This window comes from Ahaetulla prasina, chromosome 1, assembly GCF_028640845.1.
Source record: "Ahaetulla prasina isolate Xishuangbanna chromosome 1, ASM2864084v1, whole genome shotgun sequence".
Taxonomy (NCBI): domain Eukaryota; kingdom Metazoa; phylum Chordata; class Lepidosauria; order Squamata; family Colubridae; genus Ahaetulla; species Ahaetulla prasina.
In genome coordinates, this window is record NC_080539.1 from 332061048 (window position 1) to 332080806 (window position 19759).

The window sequence follows — 19759 nt, forward strand, 5'->3', positions numbered from 1 at the left end:
TACTCTAGCAAAAGGGTTTCAGCAGTTAAAGGAGCAGTGATATCTAGTTACTTTTATACAGTTCAAAGCAAGAAAATAAGGAAATGACATGGTTAAAAATTCTTGTTGGTTAAATAGACATTCTCAAATTGACAGATGACCTAAAGCCCCCCCCTACATGGTCAGGTACACAATTCTCTAAGCATTCATTTTATTTATTTATTTATTTATTTTTATTTATTTATTATTCGAATTTATATACCGCCCTATCTCCCGAAGGACTCAGGGCGGTTCACAGGCAGATAAAAAACATATATATACAAATTAAGAAAACCATTAAGAGACATATTCAAAAAGCCTAATTATTAAAAATAATATAAATATTAAAACCAATTAAAACCCCTATAAAATTTAAAAAATTTAAAATTTAAAAAATTTAAAAAACTAGTCCAGTCCCGCGCAGATAAATAGGTGTGTTTTAAGCTCGCGACGGAAGGTTCGGAGGTCTGGAAGTTGACGGAGTCCTGGGGGGAGTTCGTTCCAGAGGGTGGGAGCCCCCACAGAGAAGGCCCTTCCCCTGGGCGTCGCCAGACGACACTGCCTAGCTGACGGCACCTGAGGAGTCCTCTCTGTGAGAGCGCACGGGCCGGTGAGAGGTATTCGGTAGCAAAGACGGTCCCGTAAGTAACCCGGCCCTATGCCATGGGCGCTTTAAAGGTGGTTACCAGAACCTTGAAGCGCACCGGAAGGCCACAGGTAGCCAGTGCAGTCTGCGCAGGATAGGTGTCATCACGGGAGCCACGAGGGCTCCTCTATAACCCGCGCAGCCGCATTCTGAACTAACTGCAGTCTCCGGATGCCCTTCAAGGGGAGCCCCATGTAGAGAGCATTGCAATAATCCAGGCGAGGCGTCACGAGGCGTGGTGACCGTGCACAGGGCATCCCGGTCTAGAAAGGGGCGCAACTGGCGCACCAGGCGAACCTGGTAAAAAGCTCTCCTGGAGACGGCCGTCAAATGATCTTCAAAAGACAGCCGTTCATCCAGGAGGACGCCCAAGTTGCGCACCCTCTCCATCGGGGCCAGTGACTCGCCCCCGACAGTCAGCCGTGGACTCAGCTGACTGTCCGGGGATGCCGGCATCCACAGCCACTCTGTCTTGGAGGGATTGAGCTTGAGCCTGTTTCTCCCCATCCAGACCCGTACGGCCTCCAAACACCGGGACAGCACTTCGATAGCTTCGTTGGGGTGGCCCGGTGTGGAAAAGTACAGCTGGGTATCATCAGCGTACAGCTGGTACCTCACACCGAAGCCACTGATGATCTTACCCAGCGGCTTCATATAGATGTTGAACAGAAGGGGCGAGAGGATCGACCCCTGCGGCACCCCACAAGTGAGGCGCCTCGGAGCCGACCTCTGCCCCCCTGTCAACACCGTCTGCGACCGATCGGAGAGATAGGAGGAGAACCACCGATAAACGGTGCCTCCCACTCCCAATCCCCCCAACCGGCGCAGCAGGATACCATGGTCGATGGTATCGAAAGCCGCTGAGAGGTCTAATAGGACCAGGGCAGAGGAACAACCCCTATCCCTGGCCCTCCAGAGATCATCCACCAATGCGACCAAAGCCGTCTCAGTGCTTTATTAATTCTTTTCTGTTCCACCGGGCACGTAACACACATGCACACTTCTGTATCACTGTTTCCCAAGATGTCTCCTTAGGAAGTTATCACCCAAAGAATCACACCTTGGTTCCTTGACACATATTTCTTCTGACTGGCTTCTTTTATTTTATCCTTCTTCTTCATAAATTGCATGTTTATGTTAATAAGCTTTCTTATCAAAAGAGGTGTGTCTTTTACTATTATAAGACAGAGGTTACCAAAGTTTATATATCTACGTGCCATAGCTAGCATCCTTTAGTCATGTCCTTCTAAGTTGTAACTTTCTTGTTGCTAAGCAGTTGGTTCCCACCATTCGTTACTGGTCTTGTTACACTCATTGCAGCTGCAATTTTCTGCCTCAGCAATTCCTAATTCCAACCTAAGTCCTTCAAGAGGAGATAATAGTATTCAATAAATGGCAATGTCCTTGAATTTAAAATTTAAACAATAATGTAAAAATAATATAATAAAACAGAAAAGAAAGAAAAACATCTAATATCATGTGGATTCCTAGATGGAATCTTTCCCCATTTTTATGTGGGGATTAAATTTTTTAAAAAAATGTGAACAAAATGATCTGTCATTCTGTTCCCATCCTGATTAATTGATCAGCACCTTCTGGATCAGATAATATTTTCGCATTGGGGTCAAGAATGTCTAGAAAAGGGGTAACACAAAATCTAAAAATGGTATGAATGGGGGTTTCTGAACTATGCTATACAGTGAATTAGGAGCCAAATCTAGTAGCAATTATTTCATCAGCTGGAAGATTTGCATGCCTTGCAGGACTTTTCTACAAATAAAGAAAAACCATTAACATATCAAAGCTTCATTTAACACAAGAGCGATATAGAATTGTGGTTATGCTCAGTGCAAAAAAAAATATTGTGGGAATCATAAATGAACTATTTCAACTTATTTTTCAAAAATATTGTAATATTTTATGTTAATTTTAGCACCCATAAAAAATGACACCGAAAGGAAATTTTGTTATCAGCAGCTCCCAGTGACACTGAAACTCATATATACAATATTGCAGGTAAGATTCACATTTATTTTTATTTCAAAATAACTTTATGAATTTAATAATTTAGAACAGCAAACTCAATGAAGCACCATTTTTCGGACTTGTATGGAATCTTTTAGAACATACGAATCTAAAAAATCTATGCATCAAAAAGTGAAAAATATATAGTGAAGAAGAATCAAACTTATCTAAGTGCTTAGGTAAGTTTGATTCTCCTTCACTATAACTACTAAATCAAGTTATGTTTTGATTGTTACAATTTTGTTTTAGTTTGTAATTTTTATTTTTGTGTGGAATCCAAGATTAATTTTGCCATATTTTATTTACCAAATTTTTCATAGGAAATGGCACGTTTTGAAGAACCAGATATTCTCTTTAACATGCTTAACTGCTTGAAGATTCTTTGCCTTCATGGGGAATGCTTATATATTGCAAGGAAGAACTATCCTCAGTTCCTAGGATATATTCAGGATCACATGCTGATTGCCAGGTAAAAATTTTATCAAGAGGAGACTTAAAAAGTTCATAGGCCAAACAAGTTTTGGTGGCCATAAATCAATGATTTTATTTTTGGTGCAATCTGGACTGAAATTGTTAAATACATTAAATCAACATATAGGTGGATAAAGGCTGGAGCTGTACCCTAGTCCAAAGCAATGTTTCTCAACCTTGGTTGGCTGGGGAATTCTGAAAGTCAAAGTTCACACATCTTAAAGTTGCCAAAGTTGAGAAATACTGGCCCAGCATGGTTGAACAACCATATATTCAGACACTTTAGCTTGCTCTGGGGTTTCTCTGCTGGATATTTGGGTTTTGGAACCGCCATTTCTATTTCTCATAGTACTCTAGTGAACTTGATTAAAAGAGCATTGTAGGGAATTAAAAGTTATTTAAGATGCCTGTAATTGGTTATAATAATGCTGTTGATGCCATATAAGCTTAACAGAGCCACTAAAATACAAATAGACTATCAGAGGGCATTTCCCCCAGAGATTCCTTCAAATCTGAAGTACAAAATTGTAGACAGGGCAGATTCATTCAATATCACAGGATTTGAACTAAGAGAATTGAAATCAATTCTACTTTGGAGCCAAAAGTTAAAACAGCTTCGAAAGAAATGTAATGATCTACTTTTCCAGAATTCTTGTCTACAATGGCATTGATGCAGATATAAGATCCTATTTGCTGTCTTGCTAGATCTCTTCTACCATAAGCAGAAAAAGGGGAAAAGGTTAAGACCAAAAGATGGAACTTATTTCTGGTTCCTAATTAAAAAGTACCATTTAGGCAATAGAGTTACACCACAGCTAGGCGGAGATGCTTTACCACATCTTTATGGGCAGAAAATTATTGATTGCAGCAATTAGTTCTGTTTGATGTAGCAGCAAAAGTAACAAAACTAGTAATCTATTCATGGAATCATGATCATGTGTTTTGAGTTGCCTCTCCTCTCTCGTCTGTCCCCAGCTTATGGAGAGTTGTAAAATCAGAGTTCTCCCAGCTTTCTTCACTAGCAGTGCCACTCCTTCTCCATGCTCTTTCATTGCCTCATGGAGCTGATATTTTCTGGACAATCATCAATACCAACTTCAATAGCAAAGACTGGAAAGTTAGATTTGAAGCAGGTATGTCCTTTAACAGATAAAATCTATGGTTCAAAAAGGTACACATTTTAAGGAAATCTTTCCTGAAATGTTAATGAACTCTCCTGTAAATAATGTTGGTATAAGTAAAAGCACATCTATTTATGTTTGTTTATTTATTTATTTTAAAAAAATTGTATGGCTGTGCATCTTAAAAAAATTCTGGGTGGGAGATTCAAATGTTTTAGGAGTTCAAGGAGTTCAAGGCCTCCATGGCAACCATGGGCCCCAAGTCCAGTCCAACTCACACAAGTAGACACATGCTTTTATCTTGGATTAGTTGGCTTGCAATCTGAAATTTTAGTTTTTTGGCATGGTCAGGTCACTTTCTAGTCACTATGCAGTCTATTACCTATGAATAGTGAGGGCAGTGAAGGATGGACTTCCCTAGGAACTTTTGGGTCCTATGGCTTTTCACAATGATCTGGCAGCAATTCTGCTTTACAACTGGTCAAGCTCTGGAATGCAGATACAAACATTTTAGATGGTCTTTCATGATTGTGCTCTCACAAAAGGTGCCATGGTGCCATGGCTCAGTTAACATGCTTCTTTATTTGCTGTTTACTTACAGTGGAGAAAGTAGCAGTGTTGTGTAGATTCCTGGATATTCACTCAGTGACCAAAAACCATCTACTGAAATATTCCTTGGCACATGCCTTCTGTTGTTTTCTAACTGCTGTGGAGGATGTGAATCCAGCTGTGGCCACCAGAGCAGGGCTTCTGCTAGACACCATCAAAAGGCCAGCCTTGCAGGTATGTTAAACAGTGAAGAAACAGACACGGTCCTAGATAATTTGCAGGCTTAACATTTCTTGGTAGATTTAAAGTTAAATCCCTTTGTGTAACCTCTCAAACTTTATGATGATATTGGTGGCTTCTTTGATAATTTGAAGTAATTGCTGTTAAAACTTTTATTCTTTTTAGGGACTATGCCTTTGTCTTGATTTCCAATTTGATACTGTTGTAAAAGACAGACCCACTATTCTTAGCAAGCTTTTGCTACTACATTTTCTCAAGCAAGATATTCCAGCGTTGAGCTGGGAATTTTTTGTGAATCGGTTTGAGACACTCTCTCTTGAGGCACAACTTCACTTGGATTGCAACAAGGAATTCCCCTTCCCAACAAGTAAGAAAGCTTGGTAGCATGATTTATTTTTAACAATTAGGGTTCTAAACTCAAATATCTCTTCTTTGTTGGAAAAAAAGTGCCTATCTGCGGTGAATAACCCTTATATTTAAATCTTATATTCCCTTTGTGGAAATAATTCTAGTAATATTTGGCCAGTTACTCCAGTTACTGGTGTGGTATTGATGGCACCACACCTTAGACTGGCAATATAAGACAAATAAAATATCTTTACTACTTCAAAGAATTTATATGAAATAAAAAATAATGGACCTTGTTCAGAAGAAATGATCTTGGCCTGATAAAGTATAGCTTATTAAACCAGGAACCAGAATTTCCCTGTAAACTCCTTCATGATCATTCTGTTTTTGAGGCCAAATTTAGTAGTAATGTTGTATTACTTAAATCATGGTTTCCTATCACATCCAAGGCAAAAAAATGGGTCTTATGGAATCTGTGATTTGAATACATAAGAAAACTTTGTAAAAACTGGATATGAAAGTTTATGGAAGAAACATGCAGTTACATGCCTGATTCCTGGGCCAAAATTTATCAGTCATATATCATTTCTTTTTGATGAAGCCACTCCATCAGCTTAAAAAGCATGTGCTAATATTGGATGGGGCATATTCTGTGCTCTCCATACATTATCTTTCTGTAGAAGAGAAATTGAAAGCATATGCCACATTGTTTAAAAGTCCTGGGTTACAAACAAATGCACATTTTTGAACCCAAGCATGAAAACTGCAGTGTGTGCTATGAAGGTTTACAAGTTAGTCTATGAAATGAAATTTGGTTTAATCCTGTTTAAAAAGCAATCACAGCGGTCCGGACCAATGTTGCCAACTTAAGTGACACAGCAATGTGGAAGATCAAGAGAGCTCGGTTTGCTCGGAATCGGCAGAAGAGTGTGCGTTCTTTGAGGGACAGTGTGAAAGGTCCAGCAGAATCCAAGAGGGCACTTTCTCTTCCAGAAACCTTAACAACCAAAATCCGTTGAGTATTTTATTTTATTTTTTTTCTCCATTTTAATTCTGTTGCACAATTGCCACTAGGTGGAGATGAAATCTAGGATTTGGCCAGATTTTTTTTAAACTGACAAAACAGTTGGTTTAACTGATTGTTTTGTTCACAGTTTACAGGATGCTACTGAAAGATCATAGTGAACTATGAAATAATGAAATACACTATCTATTTCGGTTTGCCACTATTATTTTATAAACAAGCCCTTTTCTTTAAACCCATTTTGTTGGTTGTTTTAATAAATTTGCAAGCTGTTAAATTCTTCTAAACTCCTGGTGGCTTATCATAATATGTATGCTATTTGTGAGTGGTGCCTCTCTACAAAAAGGAGAAATCGGTGCATGTGATATCTCTGACTGTGTGTGTGTATGCTTACATACACACATGACATGATTATTAGGAAATATCAGAACCATGGTTTTCTACTAATTAATTAATAACAACCCAGCTTCGTAAGTATACCTGACTTGTATCTGTAGAGCAAAAAAAGGTTTTGGCAAGCTAACCATTGTTACTACAAAGATCCATCTGCCCCAACCATCCACTCTGCTCTGTTCAGTCAGATCTATGCTTATAAATATTTTTTGTTTTCTCTTATTATAATATATTGCCGATTACTACATTGCAGTTCTAAGCACTGGCAAAATGCTGCTTCTTTCATGTGCATCTTCTCAGATGCAATGTTATTGTCCTCTGTTAAAAACAAAAAGCTGACTAGATATTTTAACATCTACATGAACTACTGGATGACATTACCTGTTTATCTGAGGTCATGACTTCACTACAGTTGACATAGAGCTTACCCTTGAAGATCACCTATAGTGCAACAGGGCAGGCAGTGATGGTCATGCCTCAGTATGCCTTTGTAACACCTCTGCTTTGTCAGCTGCCCTAGTTGGTAGTTTGCTTGTGGGTGCAATTTCAGGTGCTGGTTGTTACCTGTAGAGCCCTACAGAGCATAAGGCCTGATTATGGAATTCCTGTCTCCCATAATATCTGCCCTACAGATTGGATCTCGCAGGGTTGGGTGCTTTGGTTTCCTTTGATGAAACAATGGTATCTATCGGGCCCCCAGAGGCATGCTTTCTCTAGAGCAGTATCTGCCCTCTGGAAAGAGGTTCCCCAAAAATTCAAGTAGTAATGTGTTCAAAATAAATTACTCATTGATAATTTAAAGGGACCTGAAGATCTATCTCTTCACCAAGGCCTTTGATGAAGTTGACTGAAGCCCGTTTTAATTTCTGGCTTGTTTCCTTGTTTTTAAATATTGTTTTACTTATAAAATGCAAGTAGTACATTATATTGTTTGGCCACAGTGATATTTGTGCGGTATTACTGGTAATTGGAGATTATTATGATGTTTTAGGTAAATAAAACCTTTACATGTTTTTAACAATTTGAAAACTGTCCGGGGTCATTTGGAGTCAGGGGGCTTATAAATTTAATAAATTTCTATATTTATTATTAAATATATATGCCCAGTGGGAATACTGGTCCGTCAAGTTCAGTATTGCCCACATTGATTGACAGTGGGTTTCTAATATGGCATAGTAGTATTGATTTGCAAAGTTCGGAATTTCTCCAGCTTTGCAAGAATATGTCTCAACTTTCTGCACACAGTATATATGACTCTCCATTGAATACAGCAATGGCTCCTGAAGATGCCACAGCTCTATGCAAGCTAACCATAGCTTTCCAATTTTTTTTAAGCAGCAAGGCTGATCAGACACGAACAGTCTGCTCCAGCCCTTGGTGGAACACCAGAAAAAACACAAGGTAAATGTGATCTTTATATATTCTGTAATTACATAAAGAAGAAAAGAATGATTCTTAATTTTGGATATTCTGTTGCTAGTCAAATGTATGAGTCAGAAAGACTTTGGAATTCCATGATATTTTAACCTGCACATTTTTTGTAACTTTTTGAATCTCCCGCTGGGGGAGATCATCCATGGTTTCGGGGTGAGTTGTCAACTGTACGCTGATGACACTCAGCTGTACATTTCCACTCCGAACCACCCCAACGAAGCCGTTGATGTGATGACCCGGTGCCTTGAGGCCGTTCGGGTCTGGATGGGGACGAACAGAATCCAACTCAACCCATCCAAGACGGAGTGGCTGTGGATACCAGCGTCCTGGCACAGTCAGCTAATTCCATCGCTGACTGTGGGGGCGAATCATTGGCCCCCAGGGAATCGGTGCGCAACTTAGGCGTTCTCCTGGATGCACAGCTGTCTTTAGAAGATCATTTGACGGCCGTCGCCAGGGGAGCTTTTTATCAGGTTCGCCTGATTCACCAATTGCGCCCTTTCCTGGATCGGGACTTGTTATGCACAGTCACTCATGCCCTCATTAATTCCCGTCTGGATTACTGCAATGCTCTCTACATGGGGCTCCCCTTGAGGAGCACCAGGAGGCTCCAACTAGTACAAAATGCGGCCGCGCGGGGGATTGAGGGAGCGTCTTGTAGCTCCCATGTAACACCTCTCCTGCACAGGCTGCATTGATTGCCGGTGGCCTTCCGGGTGCTATTCAAGGTTTTGGTCATCACCTTTAAAGCGCTTCATGGCATGGGACCGGGATACTTATGGGACCGCCTACTGCCGCCAGTAACCTCCCATCGACCAGTGCGCTCTCACAGGGGGGCCCTCCTTAGGGTGCCATCGGCTAAACAATGTCGGCTGGCAGCCCCCAGGGGAAGAGCGTTCTCTGTGGGGGCTCCAGCCCTGTGGAATGAACTACCTGTGGGGCTATGTCTTCTCCCTGATCTTCGGACCTTTAAGCGCGAGCTCAAAACTTTCTTCTTTCACCAAGCAGGGCTGGCCTAATGATAAATTTTTATCGAGGGCTTATTAGTGGGGTTTTTAAGGGGTTTAATTTATTTTATAATTTTTTTCTATTAATTTTAAATATTCAGCTTATTGAATCAGATTTTTAATCAATATTGTATTTTAAATTTTTTGATATTTATGTTTTATCTATGCTGTACACCGCCCTGAGTCCTCGGAGAAGGGCAGTATAAAAATACGAAAAATAAATAAATAAATAAATATATTTTTCCACCAAGTTTTCATTATCGGCATGTTCCAAGGAATCATTTTGACGTCTGTATTATGTTGTTGTTTATAATTATGATAATTGTTATAGTTTTGCTCCCTGGCCACACACACAAAAAAAGATATATACTGTTTTGCTGCCATTTTTAAACCTCCTTTAAAAAAGATATTTAGCCTTTTCTTCCCATAGATAATCTCTATGTTACATTTTTTAAAACATTTCTGTGCTAACAGGGCAGCCTTCTCCAGAGAATGATAATACCATAAAGGACCTTCTCCCAGAGGACGCTGGGATTGATCATCAAACTGTCCATCAACTCATTACCGTGCTGATGAAATTTATGGCCAAGGATGAGAGTAGTGCAGAATCAGATATCAGCAGTGCTAAAGCTTTCAATACAGTCAAGCGCCATTTATATGTTTTGCTGGGCTACGATCAACAGGAAGGATGCTTCATGATTGCACCTCAGAAGATGCGAATATCAACCTGCTTTAATGCCTTTATCGCAGGAATTGCGCAAGTGAGTTAGATTTATGCATTTGGTACAACCTGTCAAATTATCCCTCATGGTCTGGCTGAAATCTCTATTGCAATTCCTGAAAATGAAATTTATAGCCGTAATCAGAAGAATTCAATGGCACATGGGGCATTTATTTCTATGAAAAGAACAAAGGCACTGTTATGTGCACTGTTTCTAAAACGTCCGAATCTCTCATTTATGTACATAGTTCTAATACACAGGCATACATGAACACATTTCCGTGCAAACGTTTAGGTACACATGGTCAGATTGTATTTTAATTGATGTCTAAATGAACAGAAATTGATATGATTTGTATAAATGAAAAGATACCTTTCTGCAAATTTGAATAGAACCTTTCTACATAGGAGTAATTGTTTAAAGTTTAAAAGTAAAAAAAAAACACCTAAGATTAAAAAGACTGGAGTCTCTTGGGACTAGGAAATGAACCCTCTCAGTCATGGTCATTCTTTCTTGGAACAGAATACCTCCAGAGATGACAATGGCCTCTACTATATTGGATTGGTCTTTCTTTCTTTCTTTTTTTTTAGAAAGGCATTTAAATCTGTTTATTCCATCTGTCTGTCTGTCTAGCTATCTATTAAGTAGATATGTGATAAAGGAGATCCTCCTGCTATGGATTTAGTAACTATGAAATGTTCCTTAGGTATAAAGTTTTTGTCTTGTTGCTGTTATATTTCAATGTTTGTGTTATTTTATAAGACACTTAGAAACTTGTTTTGATTAAGTTGGTAGATATAAATGAGTGAGAAAGAAAGAAACTACACTAGAGATTTAACTACACTAAAGATTTAATTCCAAAGAAGCAGTGAAGCATTGAAAGGAGCAAAAGCAAGTGAAACTCATATTAGTCGTTGGATTTAGCCTGTAATCTAGATGTTACCTATTTCCATTCATATTTCCCCATGCCCTAAGAATTCAGGTTGCTCTAAGTACATGAGCAAAGATCAGAAAGTGAAATATCAAAGCTTGTTAGGAGAAGTAGTGGGCATCCCTTGTGCAACAGTGATGTCACCGGCTAATCCTTTCAACATGAGCGTAGTAGTAGTAATAATAGGAAAATAAATATTTATGTTCCCTTGACCATGGGCTAATAGGCTGGACCCACATGCATCTTCATTTGTAATAGATTAACACTTCATCCATTTTTAATTCTGTTCCTTTTTAGAAGACTTATTTCTAATACTTTAAACATTCTTTTAATGCAAGCTATTGTAAGGACCAATCTGTTAAGCTGTGAGTATGGCCGAATTGCAGTAATAGTTGCTTGTTTGCCTCACAATCCTTGCAAAGGATGCCTACATACAAAACAGAGTGTGCATGAGACCAAGACAGAAAGATATGCCCAAAGTACAGTCCTTTAGTGCTCAGTTTAATTCTGAGATGTTTCATTCAGAGAACATGAATGAAACGTTTCTCACAGATACTCTTTTTTCATTGTTGCTATTGTAACAGCATTCTGGAAAGGAATGTTCTAGTAGCAAGAACTGATGCACTGTATAATAATCAAATTATTGTTTTGGATGCTAGTCTAGCAGATGGTGTTGTATATCTTTCCTTGAAAGTGACTATCACTGTGACTGAAAAGCATTTGGCAAAGTGATATTGTGTTAAGCTCTCACAGGAATAAATTAATTATCAGGCTGAAGATGAAGTACTTATAACCCACTAGAGGCTGCTGCACTACAGTCTGTAGCAACTGCAGTCACATCAGATAACGGTGTGGGTTCTAGAAGTATTAATTCAGCAATATATGAAGTGCCATATGTTCTCCTTCTCAGCTCAGGCTAAGGCAAACTAACAAGGGACTGATCATTTGGCTGAGAGATGTATCCACATATATACAGTAATCATTTCAAGCTGAGGACTCAGCTTGAAATGATTACTATATATATGTGGATACTTAAAGGATTCTTGATGTATATGGGAGTGCTGACTACACAAGGACTTACATGTTTATGTGTTTACCAGAATAAATCTCCTTCAGAATGAATTACAGAATGTCAATCAGGAGACGGCATAACTGGAATACATATTTACCTTCAGGAATTTGAGGCTATCCTATTTGTTTCCACTATCCGTTTTCATACATTTCATGAGTACTGAATAGTTAAGTGAAAAGTTACAGAATAATAGCTTGAATTCCAGGGCTATCATTGTTCATCTGTTTGGCTTTATAGCTATTATTTTATTTTTCCACACTATTGGGAGATGGGGAATCTTTTCACTATTATTCATTTTTAGACTGAATTTTGTTAGGACATTTATCCTGTTAGTGATGGCAATTATAAATGACTCTTTGAATAATATGATATGATATAGTATAGTATGGTATAGCATGGCACATACTGCATGTACATTTGTGTGGACACATTATGATATTGCAGGCGTATAGTTTTAGTTTGTGCAAAGATACCTGCTAAACATAGTGAGCATTGCTTCATATTTGTCATGCAATGAGAAGGGGAAATTTTGCTTACAAGGAACTTCAAATTGAAAGTTCCTTCCATAGAGATGACTTTTCACTATGATGCTATGGAAATAACTAACAAAAAAGGCGAACCATCTTGTATTATAATTTCCAGCTGAGCCAAAGAATGCAAATTTTAATTTCACATTTAAATTCACATTCAGGGGCATGGATGACAACTCCTATGAGTCAAGATGCATACATCTTTACTGTACTGAATGTGCTGTTTAATAAAATTAAGTGATTATAGCAGAGATGGTATTCAGCAGGTTCTGACCAGTTCTCGAGAACTGGTAGCGCAAATTTTGAGTAGTTCGGAGAACCGGTAAACCGGCTATGACTGGCCCCACCCTCATCTATTCTCTGCTTCCCGAGTGCCAGCTGATCGGGAGGAAATAGGGATTTTGCAGTAACCTTCCCCTGGAGTGGGGAGGGAATGGAGATTTTACAGTATCCTTCCCCTGCCACACCCACCATGCCATGCCCACCAAGCCACGCCCACAGAACAGGTAATAAAAATTTTTGAATCCCACTACTGGATTTGTCTTAATGAGCCACTGTATTTAACCTTGTAGGTTTATTTCTGCAATCGCTGCTAAGATTTTATAGAAAATTTATTGGCGCAAGTCTTCAAATAGTGTTTTTTCCTTTTTAAAGAGTGTTATAGAACAGAATAGAATAGAATTTTTTATTGGCCAAGTGTGATTGGTCACACAAAGAATTTGTCTTGGTGCATATACTTTTAGTGTACATAAAAGAAAAGATATGTTCATCAAGAATCATAAGGTACAACATTTAATGATAATCATAGGGTACAAATAAGCAATCAGGAAACAATATAAATTGTAAGGATACAAGCAACAAAGTTACAGTCATCCAGTCATAAGTGGAAGGAGATGGGTGATGGGAATGATGAGAAGATTAATAGTAGTGGAGACTTAGTAAATAGTTTGACAGTGTTGAGGGAATTATTTGTTTAGCAGAGTGATGGCATTCTGGAAAAAACTGATATTGATTGTTTCCTGAGTGATTATTTGTACCCTATGACTATCATTAAGTGTTGTACCTTAGAATTCTTTTTTTTTATTGAAAAAGTTTTTACAAAAAAAAGTTTTCCCCTTCCTTTCCCCCCTCCCCCCTCTACCCCCTTCCCCCCTCCCTTCAAAAAACCCCTCCCCCCACCCACCCACCCTGACTTCCCGGAACAAACACAAGGTATAGTTAAAAATAAAACAAGCATATGCTAAAAATTTTCCTTCCTAACTCAGTTATACTCCTGCAATTCTCATCAAATCCTAACCTCCCCCATAGCAATCAGAAATAATACATCCTAATCATTCAAAGGCAGTCTGATATCTCTTAATCTGATATCTATTTTGAATATAGTCAATCCATTTTTTCCATTCATTTAAGTATTGTCTTTCAAAAAGGCTGAGATTTTTGCCAACTCAGCCAAATTAGCAACTTTCAATATCCATTCTTCTATTGTAGGTAGTTCTAAAAATGGAACGCTTCACGAATTTGCATGTCATCCTTGCGCCATGCTAATCTTCTCTGTATCGTTCCAATTTTAGTATATGTGCTGCTGAAGCGAGCACCCTTAGAATTCTTGATGGATGTATCTTTTCTTTTATTACACTGAGAGCATATGCACCAAGACAAATTCCTTGTGTCTCCAATCACACTTGGCCAATAAAAATTCTATTCTATTCTATTCTGTTTTTTCTGCAGATCTAATTATCCTCTGAAGTCTGTGTCTGTCTTGTTGGGTTGCAGAACTAAACCAGACAGTTATAGAGGTGCAGATGACAGACTCAATAATTCCTCTGTAGAACTGGATCAGCAGCTCCTTGGGCAGTTTGAGCTTTCTGAGTTGGCACAGAAAGAACATTCTTTGTTGTGCTTTTTTGATGACGTTTTTGATGTTAGCTGTCCATTTTAGGTCTTGCGATATGGTAGAACCTAAAAATTTGAAGGTCTCTACTGTTGATACTGTGTTGTCTACTATTGTGAGAGGTGGAAGTATGGAAGGATTTCTCCAAAAGTCTACCACCATTTCTACAGTTTTGAGTGTGTTCAGTTCCAGATTATTCCGGTCACACCACGAGGCTAGTTGTTCAACCTCTCATCTGTATAGTCTAGAATGAGACCGATCACTGTTGTGTCATCTGCGAATTTCAGTAGTTTAACAGATTCTAAATTCTAATCTAATATTAATTTTAGGTGATGGATTACAACATTAACCTAGGGAAGCATCTTCTTCCTTTGGTGGCTCAGGTGTTGAAGTACTGCACGTGCCCTCAGCTTAGACATTATTTCCAGCAGCCCCCTCGTTGTTCCCTCTGGTCCCTTAAGCCTCACATTCGACAGATGTGGCTGAAGGCCCTGCTTGTCATTCTATATAAGGTAAGCAGTTCCCTTATTTCTTTCAGTTACTCCAAATCTATGTCTCATCAGAACCTCAGAACAATTGTTTTTATGAAGTCAATTATAGCTTAATACATATTAGGGGTGAGTTACCTTTTCTTCATCTTGACCATTCTTTGTTTTGGTTTCAGGAGGCATGGCCTTTGATTAAGGAAAACACTGAAAGGTGGAACTAATTTTTTTCCCCTCTTTTTAAAAAAAAAACTAGAGAAGATTTTAAAAGACAAAATGGGTTCCTTAAACTTACAGAGGTGTGCAGTACCCATTGTATTCTTTCAGTCATTCCCAAACGTTGAAAATTGGCATTGTGAAATATTTTTTTACCACTTCAAACTTATAAATAAAAAAAAGCTTTGAGGAATTTGGCTCTGCCAGCTTCAGCAGAGACTGTAGACGAGAAGCTTATGGCTGAAATGGCAAAATTGACTGTTTTGATTAAAGAAAAGAATATAAATACATTTGTTTTGGAGACCTCTTCTGAACTTTGTGCTTGAAGTGGAAAAGAATGAAACTTTGATTTTGGGTTTTACTGATTAGACTGATGGATCCTTATAGAAATGGCTAGTTTATATTATTATGAAAAAACAAAAAGTTGTGATTTGATGTTAATACCTTATTTTATTACAACAAAGAGAGTCAGAAGTCAGTGCTTCTTTTTCTTTTTTCTAAGCCTTCCTCACTCTTCATCCCCCTCTTCTTCCCCATTGTTTTCCTATTCATTTTGTCTTTTGTATCTTATTTTATCTTACCACTCAATAAAAATGTTAACAATGAGAAAAAAAGTTTTGAGGAATTTGGCTCTGCCAACTTCATCAGAGACTGTAGATGGGAAGCTTCCGGGGTCATCTGTGAATGCAGGATTGCTTATCCTTGATATATATAAATCAGATGCTACTTTTAAAAGCAAAGAATAACTTAGAAGTTATTTTACAATTCCTTCCTATCAGTAAAGTACAAACATGATTTTATTCTTAGCACTGTTAATCGTAATTGTTCCTCCTTTGGCTTATGATGTGCTAAAAGGATAAAAGAGCTGAAATAATTTAGTTACTGCTTTGTAGATTTTTTTTTCTCTTTTAAAAAAAAAAACTGGAGAAGATTTTAAAAGACAAAATGGGTTCCTTAAACTTACAGAGGTGTACAGTACCCATTGTATTCTTTCAGTCATTCCCAAACGTTGAAAATTGGCATTGTGAAATATTTTTTTACCACTTCAAACTTATAAATTAAAAAAAGCTTTGAGGAATTTGGCTCTGCCAGCTTCAGCAGAGACTGTAGACGAGAAGCTTATGGCTGAAATGGCAAAATTGACTGTTTTGATTAAAGAAAAGAATATAAATACTTTTGTTTTGGAGACCTCTTCTGAACTTTGTGCTTGAAGTGGAAAAGAATGAAACTTTGATTTTGGGTTTTACTGATTAGACTGATGGATCCTTATAGAAATGGCTAGTTTATATTATTATGAAAAAACAAAAAGTTGTGATTTGATGTTAATACCTTATTTTATTACAACAAAGAGAGTCAGAAGTCAGTGCTTCTTTTTCTTTTTTCTAAGCCTTCCTCACTCTTCATCCCCCATTTCTTCCCCATTGTTTTCCTATTCATTTTGTCTTTTGTATCTTATTTTATCTTACCACTCAATAAAAATGTTAACAATAAGAAAAAAGTTTTGAGGAATTTGGCTCTGCCAACTTCATCAGAGACTGTAGATGGGAAGCTTCCGGGGTCATCTGTGAATGCAGGATTGCTTATCCTTGATATATATAAATCAGATGCTACTTTTAAAAGCAAAGAATAACTTAGAAGTTATTTTACAATTCCTTCCTATCAGTAAAGTACAAACATGATTTTATTCTTAGCACTGTTAATCGTAATTGTTCCTCCTTTGGCTTATGATGTGCTAAAAGGATAAAAGAGCTGAAATAATTAAATTCCTGCTTTGTAGATTTTTTTTCAGAATAAATTAAAATATTATAAATGAAAATAATCACAACGTTTAAAAATATTTCTTTCCTTCCTTCTCCCCTTCCTCCCTCTCTTTCTCAGTATCCTTACAGAGATTGTGATATCAGTAAAATTGTGCTGAGTCTCATCCATATAACAATCAACACGTTAAATGCCCAGTATCACAGCTGCAAGCCTCATGCCACAGCAGGTCCTTTGTATAGTGACAACAGCAATGTAAGCCGGTACAGTGAGAAAGAAAAAGGTATTATATCATATGATTCCTAGCAAATGTCATTAAGATTTTTTAAATTTTCATCTTGCTTAGGTTCAGTTTTTTTAAAGAAAAAAACTTATGCTACATATGCATTCCATAGAATATAATAAAGAAAAGTATTAAAAGTTTATTTTGTACATGCAACAGTGCGGGGTGGAAACTGGCCTTCTATATGTAATCCTATAAATCAGCAACCCTGTGTTTTTAAGTATTTCTGATCTGAACTAGCTAGCAGCCAGAAGGCATGAGGAAAGCTCCTTATGTCAAGGTTCCAGAAAAACCTCTTCTGCATAAAGAAAACTCAGAAGCCATTGTCTTTAAGAGTCCTTTACTTTAAGAGTTAGCATGAGGAAACTGGCACACGATGAGTGAAATTCCAAAACTGAATTTCCGGATTCTTTTCCCCAGTTATACAAACCCCAAGAGTCCCACCCCCCTGACCCCTTTGATGGTCACATGGTCCCACGTTCTCCCAGTTCATTCGAATATCTTCTTGCCACTCTTCCTGCAGATGTGAACACCATCCGACCTTGACCGTCTGAAAATGTTACCATATCCCTCAGCCCCCCTTCTTCCCCTCAGGGGAAAAATGTGGCAGCGTCTGGAAACCTAAAGTCTAATATGGTTTCCAGGCCTGACACCTTAATTGTTCAACATGTGGACAGACTCAACCATAGTTTTACCTGAGAACTGTGAGCATCCTAGACCAAATTTAAATCCAAGAAACTCTAGCAAATTCCTAGAACCTTGGCATTCAGACAAATCAGCCATTAATAGACATATAAAGATAAACCACATTTACACTACGGTACAGAGGTGGGTTTCAGCAGATTCTGACCAGTTCTGGAGAACTGGTAGCGGAAATTTTGAGTAGTTCAGAGAACTGGTAGTAAAAATTCTGACTGCCCCTGCCCCCATCTATTCTCTGTCTCTGGAGTCCCAGCTGATCGGGAGGAAATGGGGATTTTGCAGTATCCTTCCTCTGCCACGCCCACCAAGCCACGCCCACCAAGCCATGCCATGCCCATCCAGCCACACCCACAGAACTGGTAGTAAAAAAATTTGAAACCCACCACTGCTACGGTACCATTCAAAAGAAACAATAAAAAAGCTAGGAAGGAAACAAAAAGATCAGACTACATCCTCTCCAGCAAAGTCCTTCGGTGCTTTGCTGGATGCTTGTTTCATGGCTGTGATTTGGAAAAGGATGAGGAGGATTTTGTTTGTAGCTGAAGTCACACATTTTGAGCAAATATGCACAATAGTAGGATTACATTTAACATTACTTTGGTTAACAGCATCACTGAAGGCATTGCTTTAGGTCTTCATCAGTCTTTCGAAAAGAATAGTTCTGGAATTGTTATGGCATTTGAGTTGAGACAATTGTAGTCCTTATGCAATCTGCAAGGCATTTTTGTAATTCCCAGCTGGATTGTAAGGCTGATTGGATGGAATTGAAAATATATGATGCTGCCTTATTATGATGAACATATCTTATATTTTATTGAAAAGAGTTCTTTGTTGGAAGGAATCCTCTATTTGAAGGACTTCTTAATCCAAGTTTTTATATATACAGTAAATATGCACTGGGTTTATATGTTTAGAATAGAATAATAATAGAATTGGAAGGTACCTTGAGGTCTTCTAGTCCAGTCCCCTGCTCGAACAGGAGACCTAGCCTATACCATTTTAGACAAATGGTTGTCCAGTCTCTTTCTGAAAGCCTCCAGTGATTTTAGTACGTAGGTAGTGAATTGAGAACTGTTTTGCAAAATTCAAAGAAATATGCAGTCTAAATAATCTTTGTGTTCAAATCTGCATGACAAACAGAATCTCTCCCTTATTTCTTCCTCTGTCTAAAATAATTTCATCAATTATCACACAGTTTTCCCCCCCAAATATATAGCCTCAGCTTACCCAGAGTATGCTTTGTACCTTTTTTTTTGTCATGAAGGAAGATGTGTGTTTTGTGTAATGTTGTGATATGTCTGTGGAAATTCTCAGTCATCCAGGTCATGGTTGTCCCAAAAGTGCTTTTTCAAAAGGCAATTGGACTTTGTTTTTTCCTTGAAAACATTTTGCTTTTTATCTAAGAAACTTCTTCAGCTCTGACTTGAAGAAGCTTCTTGGATGAGAAATGAAATATCTTCAAGGAAAAAACAAAGTCCAGTTGCCTTTTGAAAAAGCACTTTGGGGCTGTTGTGATATATCTTTAAGCTATCTGAAAATAGTTGACCTTTGATTAGGATGAAGGTTGTGATCCTGTTGCCTACCTTTTCTCTTTCAAGCAGAGGAAGACAGTGTCTTTGATGAATCAGACATTCATGATACACCCACTGGAACAGGCAATAAAGAATCACAAACCTTCTTTGCAAGGTTGAAAAGAATTGGAGGCAGCAAAGTGGTGAAATATCAACCAGTTGACATGAATGCTCAAAGAAGTATGTATATCATTGGGGATTGGGGGGTGGTGAGTGGGTAAAGCTCTGCCACATTAGACACAAGGCTTCTGCCTGGAAATACCATGATTAAATTATTATTGCTTGGTATACTGTGAATATATTTGACTTGAACTGGGATAAG

General features: G+C 38.2%; 1 protein-coding gene and 1 pseudogene across 2 annotated transcripts in view; one reads left to right on the forward strand and one right to left on the reverse strand.

Annotated features, from left to right (window-relative positions):
* UNC79 (unc-79 homolog, NALCN channel complex subunit) overlaps positions 1-19759 on the forward strand; it is a 148976-nt gene that overhangs the window by 60945 nt on the left and 68272 nt on the right. Inside the window, exons 21-31 of one of the 2 annotated variants that reach the window (XM_058162614.1) lie at positions 2598-2680; positions 3010-3158; positions 4136-4293; positions 4883-5064; positions 5236-5437; positions 6253-6432; positions 8174-8236; positions 9751-10037; positions 14752-14934; positions 17002-17164; positions 19465-19617. In XM_058162614.1, coding sequence (XP_058018597.1) covers positions 2598-2680; positions 3010-3158; positions 4136-4293; positions 4883-5064; positions 5236-5437; positions 6253-6432; positions 8174-8236; positions 9751-10037; positions 14752-14934; positions 17002-17164; positions 19465-19617 — 1803 coding nt within the window. The remainder of the gene's footprint in view (positions 1-2597; positions 2681-3009; positions 3159-4135; positions 4294-4882; positions 5065-5235; positions 5438-6252; positions 6433-8173; positions 8237-9750; positions 10038-14751; positions 14935-17001; positions 17165-19464; positions 19618-19759) is intronic. The other variant, XM_058162615.1, reaches the window with a different exon arrangement.
* Positions 14026-14126, reverse strand: LOC131189447 (U6 spliceosomal RNA; annotated as a pseudogene).